The sequence below is a fragment of the Brachionichthys hirsutus genome, chromosome 3 (genome assembly GCF_040956055.1).
Source record: "Brachionichthys hirsutus isolate HB-005 chromosome 3, CSIRO-AGI_Bhir_v1, whole genome shotgun sequence".
Taxonomy (NCBI): domain Eukaryota; kingdom Metazoa; phylum Chordata; class Actinopteri; order Lophiiformes; family Brachionichthyidae; genus Brachionichthys; species Brachionichthys hirsutus.
This window is the reverse complement of record NC_090899.1, coordinates 10,697,534-10,719,986: the sequence shown is the minus strand read 5'-3', so window position 1 is coordinate 10,719,986 and position 22,453 is coordinate 10,697,534. Positions and strand designations below refer to the sequence as shown.

At 42.0% G+C, this 22,453-nt stretch overlaps 1 protein-coding gene across 1 annotated transcript in view; it reads right to left on the bottom strand.

Moving 5' to 3' along the window:
* Positions 1 to 22,453, bottom strand: part of grb10b (growth factor receptor-bound protein 10b) — a 52,278-nt gene that overhangs the window by 8,098 nt on the left and 21,727 nt on the right. Inside the window, exons 6-9 of the mRNA XM_068754743.1 lie at positions 20,777 to 20,918; positions 5,023 to 5,179; positions 1,416 to 1,531; positions 1,040 to 1,114 (exon numbers count right to left, since the gene is read on the bottom strand). Coding sequence (XP_068610844.1) covers positions 1,040 to 1,114; positions 1,416 to 1,531; positions 5,023 to 5,179; positions 20,777 to 20,918 — 490 coding nt within the window. The remainder of the gene's footprint in view (positions 1 to 1,039; positions 1,115 to 1,415; positions 1,532 to 5,022; positions 5,180 to 20,776; positions 20,919 to 22,453) is intronic.

The window sequence follows — 22,453 nt, the reverse complement described above, 5'->3', positions numbered from 1 at the left end:
AAACCATCTTGGTTTGGACAGCAGTCATAAATCACTGAGAGCAAAGATCTTGAGTTTAGAACGTGCTTATGGATTCCTGACAACTAAGGATCAACATATCCCCATCAATTCATATGGACTCCTCTATATAGAGCATAACAGAGCTTAATGTCTACAATCTGCACGGGGTTAAAAGCTTTTTATAAGTGACAAGGAAGAAGGGATGGATTTCACCAGCGGTTCTGTCTCTGACAGCTCCATTACTTGATGCAGGAGAGAGGTTGGCTACATTTAAACTCTCCATCCATTGATATCTTAAAAATCCCACCAATCCTTTTATTTGGTCTCCTCCCAATCTTTTTTCATATTTTTAGTGAAATTGGTGTGTGGAAATTGGTGTGTGACACAAAAGTTCAGAACTGAAGAAGCCTGATTCTTTGTACTGTTCTTCTTGATTTGCCTCGACCTCGATGACAGAGGTCGAGGGTCAGGCAGGGTCAGGGTTCCCATACACGCTTTTATTTGTGCCAACGCAACACAAAATTAGCTGGCACATACTGTTACTGTATATTATTTCCTATATTTGGAGCTATGTGCCACCTCCTGCACAAGAAATGGGGCAATTAAAATGTCCCTTGAAATATCTTCAGTGTACAAGACATCTATGATTTACAATGTGCAGAATTTAGAAAACATTGTACTGTGCAAACGCATGGTAGGCAGGTGTGGGAATCTGTCTTCTATTTCTGAATGCCTATAATTCCATCTATCGTGAGTGTCGGGTCTGTGGTGCAAGTGCCGAGACAGTCGGGTTTCAGCAGGGCATCAACAGTAGTTATTACTGCAGGCACTGAAGAGACACACTGTCTCAGGGTCAGAGGTGACCCATGTCAGCTTGATTGTACACTATGTGGCTGAAGCTGACTCTGAGGTAAACTAAGGTATGTGCATGTCTGACGGAGGTGCAGAGCATGAGAGTGAGTGTGTGTCTGTGTGTGTGTGCGTGTGTGTGTGTGTGTGTGTGGGTGTGGGTGTGTGTCTGCGTGTGTGTTGCATGTACCTGAAGAAGCTGAGATGGTACAATTGTACGACCAGTTTCTTGGCACCACGCAACCATGTGCTCTGGAAAAAATGTCTGGTGAGGAGGAGGAGGAAGGCAGACAGAAAGACAGAGACACACATAATATCAGAAGGGTGAGAATAATTTTGAGACAGAATAAGAAATGTCATGCAAATCTCATGAGGACAGCGTGCAATACTGTCACATCTGGTTTATTTCAAATCATGTATAAATAAAGGTGCTGAACTACAAATAAACAAAGCCCACAGGGAGCTGTACTTTGTCAGCCAGGTGATACGTATATATGTGACCTACATCAACAAGAAGATGTGGGGAGTGACGTGGCACATTTGGTAGTGTCTGAGAAAAAGATTACCAGAGGTTTTTTGAAGAATTCATATTTGGCATAGTTCTTCCTGAAGTGGAATCTACTGTCACTGCTCATCGAGGCCTGGACCTGAACCACCAACTCATGGTCCTCTAGGCAGCGCTCTGAGGTAGGCAAAGAGAAGAATAGGGACAATGAAGAAGGGCAGTATTTATTATTAAAACAAACTTAAAAGTACTGAATGATCCTGCGCTTCATTTGACCTGCTCAGAGCTGACTGGTTTCAGTGGGGTGTGCTCATTAACCGATCAGAATGAAAGCATGTTTATTGACGTACGTACGGTAACCAGATAATTTCTAACAGCTTATGTTCCTCGCTCTCCAGTCCCAAATTTCCTATTTTCCATAGTGATGAACATTTGAAAACTTTTGTAATGCCAATATTTGATCTGACATTTCCTTTTTAATCCATAATGGAGAGCAATCTGACTGTTTGGCTGCACACACATCATCTTCAGCTCATTTTGCTTGTCCCCCATTTCTGCTGTTTAAGCCCGGGGTCATTAACTCAGTCACAAATGGTTATTCCTATGAAATAACCGTTCTATCCCATTCAGCAAGTTCACACATGAAGTATGATATAAGGTTGGGTAGTTTTCTGTTTCTGCTGTTATGAACTTAAACTGGTTTGGAATTTGCAAACCAATTACTCCAGGCAGCGTAGCTGGAGCGAGCTAGCAGAATACGGGTGGTTTGCAGGAGCTCAAAGATAGCCGATTAGCTGGTTATTAGCTCAAGGTGGTGTTATCCTATTTTGATGTGACGACTCGTATTGCGAAGTAACTATAATGACTTAACATCTGCAATCTTAACAAGCTGTTGCAGATTATGTAAAATCAAGTTGTGAAGTAATTAATATAATTTTACAGTCAAATAAGTACCGGTAATCATGAATAAATAATATATATATATATATATATATTTTAAAACAGGAACCGTCCAGCAAATCATTGGTGAAAATATTTAAATGACTGTGATGTGATGCCCAACATCTTAGATGCAAGTAAACAACACACAAACAGATAAATGTCACTAAATGGAACTCAGTCCTAAGCAGTTTGCACCATTTGAACAGACATTATGCAAAATACTTTATTTCTCAAGAGGATTCTGTGTATTTTATTATGTTTGATGGTTACTGGTTTGGCAAATACACAACACAATCTGAACAATCAGCATGCTGCTGCTTCATTGTATCTCATTTACTGAACATAAACTACAATAAGTGGCTATTCTAGGCTTTAAAAGAGTATGTTTGCAGTGCAGGTGCACCAGAATAGAAAGCACCTGTAATAGAACAGAATTACTCCAAACCAGAAATTATGTCATTTACAGCAACCAAACTAACTGCGTTTGGCAGCATCATGTTGGCAGCACTGATGAGCAATGTAATCAGAGCATGCACTGAATAATGATGCATGTTTTTTTCCTGGCAGCACGACAAGCCATGTGAGAGAGGAAGACGTAATTTTGGTAAAAATATATTTACAGTTGTCAGTTTGGTACAGTTTGAAGTATTTCTACATATGTTTTTCATCATGTCTCTTTCTCCAGTGCGTCTCCCTATAGCAGGCCCACTGCTCTATATAAAACTACACCCCCCTTCCCTCCCACATCTGTTAAACTATACAGACATGAGCACAGGCTTAACTTGTCTTCCATAAGTGCTTTATAATCGCCCTGTCCTCAAGTGGGGGTTGGGTTTTCTAATGTTCAGCTGGTCACAGCTTTCCAAACGTGCTGTTACAATGCCAAGTCTAATACAAAATCACCCTGACAGTAAACCGAAACTCTCTTCCTTCAGCAGCAAAGTTAGAGTTCCTCGATTAGCCTCTTGTTCATGTTCTTTGTTTCATTTCAGTGCTCCTGAAACACAGTGCTCTGTGACCATTATTCTTCCCTTCCACTTTGTCAAATGCGTCAAACAGTATTTACCCCTAAATCTACGAAGAACACACTGTACACTGTACTACCTCTGAACAGCCAACTGATATACAGCGCTTGCCTATATAATATCAAATTTGTTTTGACCTTTTTATATCACAGTACTGCCAAAGGTCTCAGCCTGATCCATTTTCAAGAGAATGGATTTTATGTGCCACTCCCGCTCTGAAAAAGCTTTAACGTGACATATAACCTCTTCATCAATCATCTCAATCACCTCTCTCCCTCATCACTTATAGTTCTGGATCAATGGCATTGCACTTTGACATTTGACACCAAAAGGCGCACGAGCCAACCAAGGCTTTGTTTCCATGCTCATTGCTGCATCTGCTAATAATCTTCAGTTATAATGTTCTCTTCCTTCTGCTTTTTGTCTGCTGGCCTCTAGCCCGTGTTGTAATGTCTCATTGTTGGTAATGTAGGTATCACACTATGATCATTGGTATAGGTCTTTTTACATAACAACATGACCTTAACACTCTTCATGTGGGAAATGGCTGACTCAGAAGGTAGCACATTGCCTCATGCTTGGGTACTTTTCCTCAGTGAACCAGTTCTAGAAGAGTCCATAAACTCTGGACTTCAGCTCATTGTCAGTCTATCTTATCAAAATATCCTCCACCAATCAACTTCTACATCCTCCTGAAATCGATTTGCACATAAATGCTGCAACTGGCTCGAGGAAACAAAAGTCTTGAAAGCGTCTGCCAAACTCTGACGTACAATTTCAATGTGATGCATGTAGTGCTCATGCTCGAGTTGCACGCAAGCCTTCTGTTGTCACATCTGTGTCGACCCCAAAGAGAGAGATCTCAAGACTGGCTACGCTGTACGTTAATCAAGTGGCAAATGCCATAGTGAGGATAGATGATAGGCTAATAGCTATCTTTGTTTAATACCATGCAACCTACCCACACGACCTATCCGATCGACTACTAGCCGATCATGGTGAGATGTATTGGGCACCACTGCTCTAGAGTATTGACACTCTATTTTTGCACTCTTGCTTATTTCTGTTGCTTCTGGCTCACATAAAAGCCGATTGCTGTATTTAACCTAAATATTTCTGAATAAGAAGTAGCATCAGAGCAGCGCTGTTGCCTGACTGCAAGAAGGTCCTTGGTTCGATTCCAACTGGGGCCTCTCTGTACAGAGTTTGTATGCTCTCCCCCTCGTGCCAGCGTGGGTTCTCTCCGGGGTCTCTGGCTTCCTCTCACTACCAAAATCATGCAACATAGGTGATTTGGTCACTCTAAATTAACTGTAGGTATGACTGTGAAAGGGTGTTTGCCTTTCTATGTTGCCCTACAATAAACTGGCGACTTATCCAGAGTGTACCTGGCCTCTGCCCATAGTCAGCTGGGATAGGCTTCAGCCGGATCTGGTTAAGCAGCTGAAGATGAGACGATTATCGATTGTCATGTCTTCAAGAAAATTAATGAGTGAAAGATAACTATCTGACACTGCACGAGGACAGCAACCTTGCACACAACCACTATGTGCTGGTTCTGGGCATGCACGTGCTCTATAACAGTATAAATATGCCTGCATGAGCATATGTGCCTGAATACTTAATCGATTGCTTCACATACCTCAACCCATCCAAGGGTCCATGGATGTCTGGGATTAAGTGCATGGTTCACCTGCTTACCTAGTCCTAACAATGGGCTATGTTCAACAAGCGCCCAACTGTTGTCATCCACACAATGGCTTTTATAGACCAGGAGCTGGCACAGGTCTCTGGCTGTCATGTCGGCTGGGATCTCCACCACTTTACTCAGGCCATCTTCGCCGAAGATCTTCACAATCTATGAGGAGAAAATTCAATTCAGCAAAAGGTTGACAGACTAAATAATGGTGAGGGATGTGCTTAGAAATAAAAGGTTAAAGCATGGTTTACATTTTAGTAACCCAATAGAGAATGCTAAATGGGGATAGCCATTTAAGACCAACTATGTTTGAACTTTCAGGCTAACAGGTGGGTGAAGCCGGCAATTTTCTTCAAAACACGAGTGTCATATTTATCATATAGCACCCCATACACGATAGGCATCCCTGTGTAATTACAGCACACAATAGAAAAGGATAGACATCCTAGACTACGTAGTAATTGCGGTGTTAGAAATAACAGACAAGCATGTCTTATAGCAACTTGTTGGTGTAATAGAGAAGCAAATATTATCTGGTGTATAACATACATTTGCTTGGCAGGACTGCTTACACCTATACTGCACTGTAGCTAAAGGTGAAGTAAAGAAGGAGTTTCTAATTATGGCTTCTGAAGAAAATGAATACAGATGTTCAGATTAGACATGGACATTGGACACGTTTCAAACTGTACTTCTCAAACAAAAATAATATATTGAATTTGTGCCAGTAATAAGATTGTGTTTAGAATACATTATAGCATGACTATTTGATTATTTGCTTGAAGCATGAGGAAAAGTGCCTTCAATCTGGTTCTATTAAAAATAATCTCGTCACACACTTCAAGGCACGACTGAGCTCTCAAATAGAAATGTGCACACACAGTCTTGCATGAGGCTCCAAGTATGAAAAATTCCACTCTCATCCAGAAATCTTTCCATACCTGTATATATTGTAAGATTTGCCTTGTTGTAAATCAACCACAAATCCAGGTGATATAACTGCTAGCCCTAGTATGATCAATACTTCTGAATCTACGTCCACTGCCTGTCCACAGGTTGGCTTTCCAGATGTAACCCACACAGTCGCATTCACAGCAAACTAATCTAATGAGCCATGGAGAATCCTGGAGTGGCCTATTTAGCTGGCGGAGGAATCCAGACTTGTCGGCCTACACAGGAATCCAACCAACTGCACACTTCCCACATAAAATGTCATGACAAAGAAGGAATTCTGTTCTCTTCTCGTGTAAAGACGCAGCTCATAGCATCATCGTTTGAACACAGCAGGCCTGAGGTGTCCATCTAAATGCTCAAGACAAAAAGACAAGGAGCCTCAATTATTCAGCTCATTCATAGCTGCAGGTGTTTGACTATTTTTAGGTTGTTTTTTTTTAATTGCTCTGTTAACATCTTGAAAACCAACAAACTGTCGTCAGTCTTTAAGGTTTTCATACATTGCATGTCTCGCCGCGGCTGAGGAAAGAGGCGCTCGAAGTCAAAGAGAGATCGTCTTAAATTGTGTAAAGAGTCGGAGGCGAAGAGAAGAGAAGCAGAGATACAGAAAAAGAGCGGTCTTACCTCCATGGCCCGCAATAGGCAGCAGTCCGGGGAACATGAAGGCATTTTTCGACGAAGTCTTGCTCCTCACGAACACACACACACACACACTCGCTCGCACACAATCACCAAGACTGGGAACCTTGCTGTCCTTTTGCAACGTCTCCTTTAAATACCAATCTGAAAGCTGATAGTTGACAGTTGCGTTACCTGTCACATATCCTGGAGTCAGTCCCTGAGTCTATCCGGGCCACAAGCTCAGCCCCAAAAAAGACATTGTGTGGCCAAAAGTCGGTGCCTATACAGCTCATAGGACAGACACACAAACAGTCAGTGATCAGATGGCAGCAGGTACAGCACGCCGCTTCTGGTGCCGGTTGAGTCTGACAACTATCTTTCTTTCTCTCCCTCTCTCTCTTTCTCTCTCCCTCCCTCCCTCACAAAGGGTTACAGCCTCAGCCACGGGCTCTGAGGCACACTGAATCAAACCACACACTCACCAACCAATCATAAGGCAGCAGCAGGCTGATGTAATCATTCCCACACAGGAACAGGCTGACACACGCACACACGCACACACACAGAACCACACATAATCCAGCAGACACACAAACGCACAGTCATGCACAGACACTTTTTCAGACCGTTTCAGTTTCTTTTCGGAGCTCAGAGGGAGAAGTTTAAATTGAGAATGGTGTGGGCAGCGAGGAGGAGAAGGAGCAGGGAGGGGAACACTGGATAAAGGAAGAAGGAAAAGTTTGCCAATTTTCTTGTCTCCAACTTCCTTGCAAGTTTTCAAGTGAGGGCTTGTTGTCTTTTGCGTTTCTCTTATCTCCTTTTTTTCCCTCCTTCCTTAAGTTGATTTCTCACTCCTTGTGGCTTAACTTTGAACTCCACAGTCTGACCTCTCATATTAGTAACGAGACTCAATACAGAGAAAATGTAACAAAGCAAACCTGAACACCCACACCTTCTACACATACCCTGGTAGTGTGTGGTGTGTGTGTGCGTGTGTGTGTGTGTGTGTGTGTGTGGAGAGACACGAGACAGACATGGGAAGTGGGGGTGAGAAAGGAGAAGGACAGAATGAGACAAAGACTGTCTGGTGACACACTGCAGCAGAATGTGTAGCATGAATGCTTTTCTGTTAACTACATATCTAGCCCACACAGCTGTCTCCCCCACCCACCCCCTCTCTCCCACTCCAATCACGCACCCACACAGATCAAGAGACACACCCTCGTCTACGTCACGGTTAGTCAGCCAGAGGGGGGAAGCCCCGGGAAGGCTGCACACATGATGCATGCTGCAATACAGGTTTTTACACACATGCTGTAACTATCAGAGTGACGCCAGCAGCCAGGACGCTCGAGCTTTTTATGGAGCTCTACAGTTTGGATGTTTGGAGGCAGGGTGCCTGATGCAACTGTCTTTGACATGAAACTTCAACATGGATTACATCACATTATAATTCAAGTCTGTGAACTGCCATGTTTTAATGACAGTAGAATCCGCAACTTACTTCATCCCATGTTAAATGTGTTTCATACCATTTAATGTGGTGGATACAGAGCTATTGTTAATATTATAGGAAAAATATGTATAATGGTTTTGTGGTCGGCAAGGGATCGTGATCTTGACTGCAATACACAGAAATGTTGTTGTTGTTGAAATTAAATTATTATTATTATGTAAAGTAGTTAAAAACTCTACAACAGTAAAAGCATAAAAATTGTTTTTATCAAACGTTGTAAGTACAGTATTAGAACCAAACAACATCTAAACTGTCTGTTTTGCTTGTTTTGATTTTTTTTTTTTTTACATTACACTGGTTGACTGTATCTTTATTATGCTATGTCAAGCATTAAACAACTATACCATATATGGGGGACATCAGAGATTCATGTAGGGATCTATTTACCTCCAGCAAAGAGTTCAAAATAAAACTCCATCAAAACATGGAATATATTGTATGAACCTCATGCCCCAGACAGACTCCATGTGGAGATATGAAGCATGGGGGAATTTTCAAGAGAAACATTTAGTAGGTGGTGGGAAAAAATAACCAGAATCTTCAGAAGCCCAGTGACTCATGAGAAAAGCATCTCTGTGTCACATTATTAAGGCCACATCATTGGCTGAACTCAGATGATGGCGATTAGTAAGATGATGACTGGGGATGACTTCAACATGAAAGAAGGCAATGCTCCATATCTGTTCACTGGCCGCCTTCAAGGCTAGACAAATCAAATAACCAAATAATGGGCCGGGGCTTTAGAAACCTTATCTCTCAGTGTGGAAAAAAAACAGACTGTCTTGTGACTTGGAGGAATGAGAAAGCAAATGGAGATGACAGTGGAGTGAAAAGTTTCAACCAACCTGCTCTACTTCTTGGGCCTGGAGGAGAACAGAGCCTCACGACCTCTGGTGACTCACCCCTGGTAACTGCCCAATGAGGTAACCCCCCAGGGAGAAACGTCACACACACACACAAACACGCACAAACACACGCACGCACACACACACAAGGACCCATCTACACGGATACTTGACAAGTGCAAACAGAATACAGCCAGACAGTATTGTACTGTGTGAATGTGTGTTGTGCAAACTTGAGTATTATAAAAGCATGTGTGTGCACGCCCAGCCGTTAACATGCATCCAAGTCTCTGAGAGTTGGCTGCTGAACTATAAATAGTTCCACTGGTAATATGCACGCATTACAGGAGATTACATCAGACAGGAATGACCGTGGCAGATTATATATCAAAATTAATATTATCCATTGGGCAGAATCCTGCAACACACAGGCTCGGTTACATGTGGGCAAGACTGTGATTAAGTCACGAACCTGGATAAGAGCAGCACAAAGGGAGCAGCGTTCCAGCCTCGACAAAGTATCATAAAAAAATTATCATCATCATTCACTGTGTACCTGAAATCTGCATCGACTTTTTACACCACATTTTCATGTGCAAACTCAACCCGCAAAAATATTACACCAAATTACAAAACTTCACAAAGGTAATTTCAGAAGACATGTGATCTTTATATAACAAAATACAGATTTTAAAGATATTGGTGCGAGGAAAGAGGTGTTCAGGGCACGTCCCACCGGGAGGAGACCACTGGGAAGACCCAGGACACGCTGGAGAGACGATGCCTTTCGGCTGGCCTGGGAACGCCTCGGGATCCCCCCGGATGAGCTGGAAAAAGTGGACGGGGAGAGGGAAGTCTGGGCTTCACTGCCTAGGCTGCTGCCCCCCGCAACCCGGGCCCGGATAGGTGGTTGAACAAGGATGGATGGTGTGAGGAAAATTGTGTTTGACTAGTTCTGATGGTTAATGACTGTTTTAAAATGTATATAATGATTCCTGGAGAGAAACAGTTTGACCAAGCAGAATAAACTCTTCATATTTATTAGATGGTAAAACAGAGAATATATTAAAATATTATGCTAGAATTGGGGATATTCAATATTCGACCGCGATGGTCTGGGATTGAACCAACTTTGTAATAGCGGGATGACTTCTCTTCCTGCAGAACCACATCCCAGTAAAAACAAATCTAGCATTGTCTGCTGCACACAAACGTACAAGGTGCCAGCTTTAAGCATCAGTCTTGCCAGAGCAAAACTATCCACTTCCGCATGTAGCCATAACTGTTCTATCACTGTCTGACAAAACCCCAACACATGTTGCCAAAAAAGAACTGTAGCCATTGATGCGTCTCCAAAGACCTACCCCAGCTTCATATTCCCATTAACAAGTATCCTCTGTTACCCCTCTCACAGTAATGTGGTCTGTGTGTGGTCTGGGCCTCCGAAGCAAACTGACATCTAGAATATGAGACGGAGAAAGAAAAAAAAAAAACCAGACTGACCCTCAAACAATCAGCTGTAGCCTGCCTGTCGTCAGCGGTGGTTGGTACGAGCCAGTAAAACATGCTGACTCATGAAAGAGGAACTACTGAACTGTCCCTTGCATCCAACTACCATGTCAAATAAAGACCCGACATGGCCTATCTGGGCTCACTGAAGCAAAAGAAAGGGATTTAGTGTGCATGGACCATAGGGAGGGGAGAGAGGAAAGGGAGGTAGGGAGGTAGGGAGGTAGGGAGGTAGGGAGGGGGTGGACAGAAGCTTAGAGAGAAAGGAAGGAAGAGGAAACTCCCACTGCACACTAACAATACAAATTCATATACAGTAGACGTCCATCATCTCTGCCGCTGTGCAGCCATGCTTTAGACCCTACAGTTAGTCAGCCCACAATCCAGCCCTCTGTCTGTCAATAATGTCTTAATGGTTGCTCAACCTTACAAAATGTAAGGTTGGAAGATGTTGGCTCTGGGCCAGGTCAAATTTAATTAGCCACGTAGGTCAGGTAGCACAAATATTAGGAGTCTGAAGTTATAGGCAGTGCAGAATGTCTATTATTCTTTCATTTTATGTTTAAGAGTTCCTTTAAACAAAAGCATTTAAGGTTCAACAAAATGTACAAAAAGAGCTGAGCTGTGCGTAACTAGTGCCAAAGTTCAGCATGTTTACGAACAGAGCCCATCACCCAAATCTATCAGGAAACAACTTACCGGTACATTTGTATTATTTTAATTCCTAGCTTTCAGCCGCTGAAGTGTCATGGCAGGGGGCAGGAGTAAAAGTCGTCCTCATGAGGGTGTGCTACAGTTCTGCTCCAACTTAAAGGACAATCAATTAAATCAAGGACAGAAACTTGAAGGCAGTTCATTTTGATCTCGGTGACACAATCTTTGTAATTCATAAGGCCTTGCTTCAGTACTTCTCGTGACCTGACCTCGTCACTATAATCCCCCGATCTTATCCATGTTGTTTGCTCAGAACACAATAACTCATATCCAAATATGTTTCATTCAAAATATCCCCTGGGCAGTAAATGTCCTTTTCAGACCAATGCTGATTTGGAGTTAGTGTCCAATTACGGCAGGAGAGCAGAAGGATGGGGGAGAGGAAACGTGATTGAACAAAGGATGACATCAGCAGCAGCATTTTGGCAGCACACTGGGAAGAGCCCACATATTGTATGTGGAAAAAAGAACATCTAGGATTGTAGAAGGAACTAGTTAATTTACTGATCATAACACTACAATAAGGATACATAATTTTGGCAGTGACGTGAATGAAAGATAAAGAAAGAGAAATTACGATACAGCGTGGAAAAAAACTCCAGATCTTCATGTCTCAGTGAAAAGAGAACTGTTGGAAAGTACAAACAATGCTTTTTTTTTGGCTTCAGAAGGAAATTATATTATGTGCCGCAGTTCTGTCTGTACAAGCAGTCCCCAGTAAAAGGGACTTTTATCTGAAGATGCTAAGATCACAGTGTCTTCTGTCTGCTACTCTCTCACTCTCATTCTGTCTCTAGTGACACAACTCACAAATGGCAACTCTAGCTCTCTTTGTATTCCTCTAAAGAAACTGCAATGACAAATGCCCTTTATAACAAAAACTTCAACGACAAAGGGCTATAGCTACACCTGTAGGATCTCTTTATTACCTCCACCAGGGAGGTACTTTTATTCCAGCTTTCATTTGTTTCTGTGTTTTTTTGTTTGTCTGTCTGTTAGTATGATTACCGTAAATAAGATGTTCATTAAGTCTGGTAGGAGGCTTGAGCATGTTACAGTACAGCAAAGATCCAGAAGAAGGGATCTGGTCTCAATTCATTCCTAGCCTACATGAGATTTTTAGTTGCTCCAATGAGTTTCAGGTCTATGCTGGGGTCTCCTCCCAGTTTAACTTGCCCAGAAGATCTACTGCACAAAGGGAGGAGCCATGGAGGCATCCTAATCAGATGCTTGAATCACCTAAACATGGTCATTTTGGCATTTCCCACCTCTGCAGGGATGTCATGGTTGGTAATACGGGGGGGGCAAACAAAGTGGTATACAGCAGTCATCGCGTCCCTCGCTGGTGATTTCAACGGCCGCTTTCGAGATTTTTTTCACTATCAAAAAAGGCGTGTTATTCGCTCCCACACCTGCAGCTGCAGATGATGGAGCTTCAGTGTGACAGAGAATGATGCAGCGACACCTGCAGCTCTCTCTTGTGTCTTTTTTACCAGCACTTGGGTAAGGGCAAGTTTCCAGAGAAAACAAAAGTACCGGTACACTTGTTTGGCTCTACATATTTTTGTCTGTTATGAGCTGGAACATGAACCAAGACTACCGTAAGTGACTCCCATTTTTGGTATGTCTACCACTGCTTTCCAACCAGACCTACCATATGTATTATAATCCGGAGCTCAGTTTTGCTCTTCACATTAGTGGCAACGGCTTACCTGTTGTTTTGTTATCAGTACAACATATCTGTTATTACACAGAGTTGTATTTTGCAGAGTTTCTGTTTGTTTCTGCTGGAATTTCAGATAACTGGTGCAGCCTAATGTGTTTATCTGAATGCTTACATTTGATAACTTCATTGTTTGTCACATAAAATATTGAATAGAATATTTATATGCATCTTTGAGTGATTTAAATATTACCAGGGACTGTATGCCCTCGGACAAATTTACATTATAAAATCTGGCCCTCCTTACAAAAAGTGTGGACACCCCTTGTATAAGGCTAGTTCTAGGTAAGGTAAACGTAATCAGATAGCTTCCATTGATTACACCTGAATTAAATATTCCATTTATAGACCTTAATCCTAAACGCTGGGCCTGTAAGTATTCTATCAATACTTCTATCAACTCATTTGATCATCTCTTTGTTCTCTCCCTTTCTGCCTTTTCACAGCAACTCTGGAATCTGAGCTGTCCTACTTTCCCAGAGAGAGAGAGAGAGGGGGGGAGTCTTTATGACCTACATGAGTCCAGTGGTTTTACCCAGATGAAATGCCTGCAGGCAGCAACACATTGATCTCTTTGTGAAACGGAGGAAATACAAATCTAGACATGCGTGTATACATCTGTGCATGGGTATGCAAAATGTACAAATGAAATGTGTTGGACTACATCTTACACTGTGTCATCTAATTAGTCATTTTAACAGGCTTGACTGATCAATATTTTTTGTGTAGTCAGTAGTGCATTAGCACACAATGTAGAGCCCGAGGCGGTGCAGGAAGCAGACACGATCAGGGATTCCCATTAGCTGTGGGAGTAATGGGATCTTAGCCTGTTAGCTGGGTGAAAGTTGTGGCTTCTAATCTTACTCTACTTGCCTTCTGAGAGAAGAAGTAAAAGACAGACTATTAAAAGTGCATCATCCACAGTGCACTGCCTAGGTGGTCATGTTTCCATGGGAACATCTGTTTTAGTTGCATTCAATGTAGAATTGTAACGGATCCCATGACTAAATATTTCTCACTATTAATGTTTGTAGTTTAAAAATGTATATGTTCTGAAGAGGCTTCATTAATTCATCAACTAAATAATGAATTGTGATGACATGTTTGGGTGCTGGGAAAAGAAGTAAGGTAAATTATTATCTGCTGGATCTTTGACATTCTTGGTCCTTCTTTTATTGATTGGCTGGTATTGTTTTCGTTTTCGTTTTGAATTTATACCAACAATTGTTTGATTTTTAGGGCTGCATAATGGAAGGGGAAACTGTTTTAAATTATATTTTGTAATTATAAGCTCAACCAAAACCATAGTAAAAATAAAGCCTATTACAACAAATGTAAGCATCACCTTAGCCAGCCACATAAGCCAAACGTCGTAGGAAATCAAGCATGTACTTTCATGTGGATGTCGCGTGTGAGGCTGTTTTGTTTTTCCACACAACCCAAAAGCAGTTCATATCCAACCCACGACCACAAAAACAAAAAAAAGTCTCCTCTGGGGTTTTATAGCAGATTTAAATGATACACTTCTGCCAAAGCTGCAATAGGAAACCCCAACTGAAAAACACACATATCATCAGTTTTACTTTGGTATCAAGTACCACAAAAAAAGCTCTAGCATTTTGTGTTGGGTTAATATTTCTTACTTAACTTTGTATGTCTCACACTTGTTCCTATTTCCTTTGATATTTAAGAGGATATTACTCCAAAACAAAGTTGAAGATTTCATGACATGAAAATATGTTTTCTTTGTCTAAAACTAAGATAAAATTGTCCAAACCTTTGATCGAGGAAAACTTGATTAAACAGAATAACACTGAGTAAATATGATAAAAACTAATGAGGATATTTGACACAGGACTGTGAAAGAGAGCAGGGAAATGCCTGCTGACAAAGGGTTACTGTACTGACTGCATGCTTGCTTTACTTCTGCAAAAGAAAACATCAGATGATATGAGAGAGAGAGAGAGAGAGAGAGAGAGAGAGTGTGTGTGTGTCTGTGTGTATGTGTGTGTACATATGCCTTGGAATCAGAGACTACACGTAATGTTAGGAATAATGAAGCCAATGGGCAGAGAAGCATCAAAAACACACATGAATGCAGGCACGCACAAGCTCAGTATAGCATCCAGTTTGAGCTCATTATTTATATTCACGTCAGTTAAAAATAATTACAAAGATATAAACAATATAAGTGGCATAAACAGCAAAAATCACATACACACAAATGTATCTAGGCTGTGATTACACAATACAACAATCATCTGTGTGTAAGTGTGTCTTTGCATGTTTCACTTAAAGATCTGTTTAATAGCCAGCTGGCTGCTGCAGGAGTGAGCCTGCAGATTTCTGGCCCTGATTCACCCTTAATCTCCTCGCAGCGTTGTCTGCAACCACATCAGTGTTACAATGAGAAGCAGATTACACACACACACTAACACACACACGCACACCTACGCACACACATACATACAAGATGCATACATTTGAATTTCACAAAAACCTCAAAAAAAACACACACTCATGCATGAGCCCACAGACATTCCCACACATTGAGGCCAGCCATTTGGGCATGGACAGCATTCCGTTCTGCTTTTCCATTTACAATGGAAAAATCTACCCTTTGACCCAGAGTATTTCCAACACTGATGAAAGAGGCAGCTAAGGAATGCCATGCTTCAGCATTTTACCGAATGAGAAGAGGAATTGAATTGCCGGGTGCCCATTATTAATCTATCGGGTGTTTCTACTTTAAAACCTATACTGCCTTCTTTTCAGCAGAAACAATGGATGCTCCAACTCGCTGTGTAAAATGATTTGCCCGAAACGATACGAGCTGGAGATGACTCGTTAATATCTCCCTTCTGACCCTTATAATAACTCATAATAGCAATTAATGCAATATGTAATGTTGCTTGTCGTGACAAACCTATGAGTAATAATGATCAAACTCCAGGATTCAGTTAACCCTCGGTGCATCCGGCATTTGACTTCGTTTCGGTTTTATAGTCTTAAACTTCATTCTATCTGCTACTGCAGCATTTATCGTATCGGCAGCCAGAGACAGGTCTCACAAGCTTGGTGGAGCCCAAACGGTGGGTAGCACTGTGGGTACCACTGTTGCCACACATCAAGAAGGTAACAGGTTCAAATCCGACTTGGGGCCGTTCTGTGAGGAGTTTGCATGTTCTCCCCGTGTCTGCACAGGTTCTCTCCGGGTTCCTCCCACCACCAAAAGCATGCAACTTAGGTTAATTGGTTACACTAACTGTCAATGTGAGTGTGTGTGTGTGTGTGAATGATTGTCTGTCTATGTGTGACCCTGCAATGAACTGGCGGCTTGTCCAGGGTGTTCCTCGCCTCACACCCGTAGACTGCTGGGATAGGCTCGAGTAGATCTTTAATGATTTTTAATGTACCTAATTTCCAGGATGACACGATGACATTTTTAAGAGGCCGCATGATCTCTTTGCTGCAAAAATCACGATGGTCAATTAAATCATGCTTAGATACAGCTTGGTGCGAGCAGACAGACAAAGAGATAGACAATTCACTAACATAATTTATGCCCAAACAGCCTCCACTGTTTATCTGTCTCCATGTAGTATTGTAGGACTGTTCATGAATTACATAGAATAATATAAGAATAATCACTCATTAAGTGATCACAGGACACACTGCATAGATGTGCTGTCGGCTTACAATCATCGGGAATTTACACTCAATTAAGCATTTGGAGTGAAGGACAAATGGGTGGCAGGATGACAGTGGAGCACTTGTGGCAGAAAAATAAACACTGGCAGACACAAAGAGATAGACTGACCAATAGGGAGAGAGAGAACAAAGGCTGGAGCAGCTGAGACAGACAGTGTGGATCATACCATAGCCTTGAGCACAGTGAGCTACAGGACATCCAGTCCAAGTACAGTAAATCCAGTAAAATCTGCCAACCGAGCGACCAGATCAGTGTTCCCACACTAAAAAGGTGGGGGCAGCTATGAGAACACAGTGTCCAAGAAAGCACATAAAAGCATTCTTTATTACACTACTGAGGACAGACTGTTAAGAACCTAGATAGAGAAAATGAATGGATATACAACTAACTGCCTTGTATTTAAGGTTTCTTTTTCCTTATTTCTGCAGCATCATTAAGGCAATATGAATAACTGCATTTCATGTAGATGTGCTTTATTTGTATTCGTTCCACTGAACATCCTACATGTCTATTTACAGACAGTTAAAGACATGCAGGAGAGGAAGCAGAAAGGAAGAGGAGAGAGCAGAGAAAAGTTATGCAATCATAAATTATAACCAGTGTTAACCAGAGATTCCTCACAACCCAGTGCTGCAACCTCATGCTTCATGTGCAGGAGCCAAGGAGGGAAGGAAGGAGGAAAAGAGGGACATGAGTTTGAGAATCGGTCAGAGGTTGGAAAATTCAGCAAACTAGAAAAAAAAAAAACGTCTCACCAGAAGGTCGGCTTGTTGCATCGCATATTCGTAATGCAGGGAGAAGGGTAGATAGCACTGTACCGATAAAGATGTTTTAAAACAGGGGGGAGGCTTAGAATAAAGCACACATGTTTGAAAGAACATGTTTACAGAACTCACAAAGACAAAGGGGCAGATGTGAGGGACACAAGGACACACATGCATACATGCATCTAACAAAGAAATACATTTATATGCATGGATGGGTGAGCTCAAAGCCTCAAACTAACACAAGTGTGTGCACAATGTGAGCATGGCTCACAAATCTCTCTTCTTTACCCTCCGCAGGAATCTTGCAACTGAAGTTCATTACAATTGGTCAAAAAAAGTTAATGTCGCACAAAGACCTCTTTATGAAATGTGCAGAGAAAACAGCTCCAAAAAAAATATCAAATCGGAAAAAAACGAGCATGGATTCACTTCAACAGTTATTCTGAGCTCTCGTTTGTATGATCAAAGATAAATCAAAAATATTTACGGTCCACTTGTCGAACATTGAATGACGTCTTCTGTGATATTGGAGTGTGCAGGTTGATTTTGGTTGTAAGACAAAAGTCCATTGATTCCCTCTTTTTAAAGGTGCTGGCGCCGACTACAAAGAGAAACAGGTTTGCTGTGATGTGGGTCCAAGTCTAATTTATGCCACTCAAAGTCCTAACCTGTAAGAGTTTGAGCATTTTCTGCAGGCCTTTATGTGGCAGCGTCTGAGATAAAGTACATCTCAACAGAAGACTCTGTAAGTGATGCTGGCGTGGGCGGGTTCTCAGATTTATGTGACAGCTCATTAATAATGAGCTGTCACATAGTTTTCCGCAGACGGGGGGGAATTAAATGAAATTAAAAACAGGGATGTAACAGCACTAACCACTACGCCAGAGGTGGTTAGTCGTGTTAGTTAGAAAAAAAAGTCAGGAAATGAATAATAACACTATTAATAAAATAAATAATGACCAAATAACCCTTTCCGGGTTCGCCACAGTCCATGGAACATTAACTTTCTGGTCGTATGTGATCATCATTAAAATTCCAAATGAAAGGAGGAATGCTTTTCTTCATAACATTAATATATTCTACATTATCAATATTATTTTTAGGAAACAAAAGATTGAATTAATGACCACTCTTAAATGCACCCCATACCATTATTGATCCCCCACCGGCTACTCATATTGTAGGGAAAGGAAAATAAGGGGGCCGGGCCGATTGTGGAGGCGGGCCGTAGTTTGGGGACCACTGTTCATGTTCATGTGTTTTTCTTTCATAAAACTCCAAGCTGTTGTCTTTTAATCCAGGGTTCTTGGTCTCTGTGTTGAAGCAGTTCTGAAGGCTTCATTACCTTGTTTGCGAGCAGAGCGGACAGTCACCTGTAGATAAACCCGTATGACTCTGTTAAACAAAGCGTTTTTTTTTCTCTCTGAGGTCGTCGGCTTCTCTTCTGGCTCCTCAGTTGCCCTTTTCCCCTAAAGAAGCTCTCAAAAGACGTTTGTTTTTTACTCATTTACGGCTTTATTTTTTTTTACCATGAAGATTCACAGGCGATTTTTAGGTTGGAGAACCGCTGGTCATTTTTCAAAATAAAACACCTGTCACACTCTTATAATCGATACAACAGAAATTATAGAAATTGTTTATTCTTTCTGTGCGGCCCAGTAACAAATGTCTCACGGCCCGGTACCGGTCGTAAGTACGGGTGGTTGTAAATCGCGCATGTTGTAACTCAGATAGTGCCTGTAATTACAATAAATAAAAAAATAACTGAGGCTTTGCTTGTATACGAAAGTCAAAAAGATGCTGCTGCTGATCCTTAACTCTCCTCTACAGAGTTCAGACCAGATGGATAGTATGATAGGATGTGATGGAAAACAATGGACTGGTTAGCAAAGAGGCACGAGAACAGTTTCAACCTCTCCTTCTGTCTAATGTTAATATTTTACCCTAATATTTCCCGCATGTCCCCACTAGGGTAATATTTTGTCATCCTGATTCGTGACCGTGTTCTTCTCTGCCTCATTTTACAATTATCACAACATCAGAAATAATTTACCTCTGCTAATCTCCAAATCCCCTGTGCCTCCTTCAGTCCCAAACTCCCCTTACTATATACTGTTAACAGGCCGCTTTGGAATCCAAAAGCAACTACATTCTCATCCCCTGTTGGTCTCAGAGTCTAATAAATTGGTTTCTCCAGACATAACTACTTTATTCATAGAGAGAAAAACGTTATGTTGCATCTAGTAATGCAAAGCATAACTCACAACCACTCGCTCAGACATCAATCTTTGACCCGTTTACCATGTTAACCAGGATTTGCAACTCGGTGTTGAACTTACACCACGGCTAGAAACTCAATCCTACGACATCCCCACAAAGAAAGAAACAATGCTCTCACATGCAAAGATGAGATTGAAATGTCACCTTTCCAAGTGCGGTCTAACGTCAAGTATTTACAGCTTTGCGTCAGAAACTCTAATCCAAAACCACAATCTGTCATTTATTAAAGCAGTTACTGGTTGCCACAAGTTTATCAGTTCATCAAGTGAATTATGAGTCAAAGGCTGAGAGGTCACATTAAGGTCAAACTCGTAAGAAATGACTTAATTGGAACTACAGCTTATGATCTCGTACCGTCAGAGTCCAAACCAGAACGGGCTGAGCTTCATAGCCAGAGAGAGTATTTATGAGAAATCGTCCACCCTCACATTACTGTAAGCTGCCATGTTACTGTAACCAACACTGGCCCCATGTGAAGATCATTAAGGGTGATGATGGAGGGACTCTGACTTCCAGGAAAAAGCAGACCAGACACTAAATCTCTGTCAGCCAACACACAAATGCAGCCATGTGTCCAGGCGCACATAAACATCAACACACATAAAGTCTGGGTCCCTCCTGTCTTCACATCATTCCCCCCCCTGCCCTCCGCCCCATCAAGAAAAGCCACAAGCCTTCTCTCGATCGCACACACTGGCTGTGCAGCAGCAGTGCTTATCACAATCGAGCAAACAACACAGCACACATGAGGAAAACACGTTGCAGATTTACGGCGGGGGGAATTCCAGTGCTCATGTTTGACACATGGTTCACCACTACACAGTCAAGTTACGATATATTTAAAATTCTGTATCCTACAAAACAAGAGACTTGAGTCACGCATGTGTCAGTTAGCAACATAAAAGTATATGGAAAACCACCTGATGTTCCATATGGTGGACAAAAGCATCTCTCATACCGGAGGAAGATGTTTTGCATCTAGTTTAACCACAGAGAAAAATATTAAACCCACAGGAGCCCTGCTGGGAAATAATAAACTGTTTTGTTGCTCTCTGAATTCCTGAAAAGTTAACGTTTCTGGAAAGTGGCTGCAGTTTTTATGGCGCTTGACTTACATCGCTGCCAGTGGAGGGTTCTCCAGGGGGCAGGGAGCCAGGGCTGAGGACAGGGGAGCTGGCCGGACTGCAGAGCTCAGGGAAGGGATTTGGAATGGCTGGGAGAGATGATGTCTTCAGCTGCTGCTCCACCTGCAATCTTCTGGATGGTGGAAGCAGGACAAAAGAACAGTCGGTATACTTTGTATTGTTAGTTTGTCATAACTGACGAGACCCAAAGTCTTTGGTGACTTGGAGCAGCACCTCAAAAAGTAAAAATAAGACAACTTTAAATTGAGAGCTGATGGCACACGTCAAGTCTGTTCAGGAGGGGGTGGCAAAAGCAGCCTCGCTGCGCAGGATCCTGTCTGATCGACACATAATGAGGTGGAAATCATAGACTCCCCTTCAGCAATACTTACCACACATCAACACTTCATTATTAAATAAGGCACATATACTGGAAGGCTGAATCTTTCAGGATCTAGTCTTTTTTTTTTAAATTGGAAATGTCAGTTTGTGAAATTCTAGCTGGCTTGACAACTCAGAGAATCGCTGTGGAAGACCCTCTCTCTCTCCCCCCCCACCACACACACCCAACTCTGCCTCTGTGGAGAACCCAGTAAGTTCAAAAGGGAGCTAGCCTTTTGATGTAGTCCCATATGAGCTAGAGAACAGGGTTATTCAGAGGTCAGCCCAGAATAATGAGAGCTTCAAGGCCTGCGTGTGTGTGTGTGTGTGTGTGTGTGAGAGAGGGCGAGAGAGAGAGAGCTCATAAGACAGAATACTCTATTAACAGATCATCTCTCTGTTTCTGCCATGCACTCCAGAGCGGAATAATAACAGCACACTAATGCAACATGCATTACCATGGTGTCCACGTGTTTGTGAACATGCCCACTGGTAATGCATGCAAGTTCAGTGCTACAGAGAGGCCAGCACTCTAAAACATTGCACTTGTTCCACACATAAATGCGAGTTCTTGCCTTTCTCCTGCTGGTACAGTTTCACACAAAGTGGGAGTGACAAGGAGGAACAGGTCATTCACAGGCTAAAGATAGGGAGTGGGCAGGAAACGTTATGCCCAATTATCGTGAGGGTGTGGAGACACATACAGTCAGAGGCTTTTTTTCCCGTATGGAGAGCAAAAGAAGGGTAGGAGCGTTGACTGTGCATATGAAGGATGGAAAAGTTTGGCTGAAAGCACAGAGCTGTGCTTCTGTTTTCCCATGAATGCAGGGCGAAGGCCCGCCTCTTCATGAGGAGCAGTTTAGTCACTTTCCTTTAATCATTTTAATGCAACTCACATGATTATTTTTCATCTTGATAAACGTGGCAATCCCGCAGGCACCCTCCACTTATTATCTTCACTCCAGAACATGAAGAAATTAAATGTTCTCTCCTCCGATCCTATCCCGGCTTTTTGATGTCCAAGAGAACCGAATGAAATTTGTTTCCAGTCAATCTCAAGTAACTACTGACAACTTTACAATTAAGAAGTATTCACGTGCAACGTTTTTCTGTTTGTTTATAAGCAAAATATCTTCCTTTCAATAGAAAAAGCACAAAGTAAATAGTGAACCCTCATTATTTGGGGGGGTAGATATGATCATGATTACATTATACTGTAGTTGTAATGTAAGCAGCTTCGATCGGTGCATAAAGATGCACTGATCGAAGCTGCTTATACTGCACATA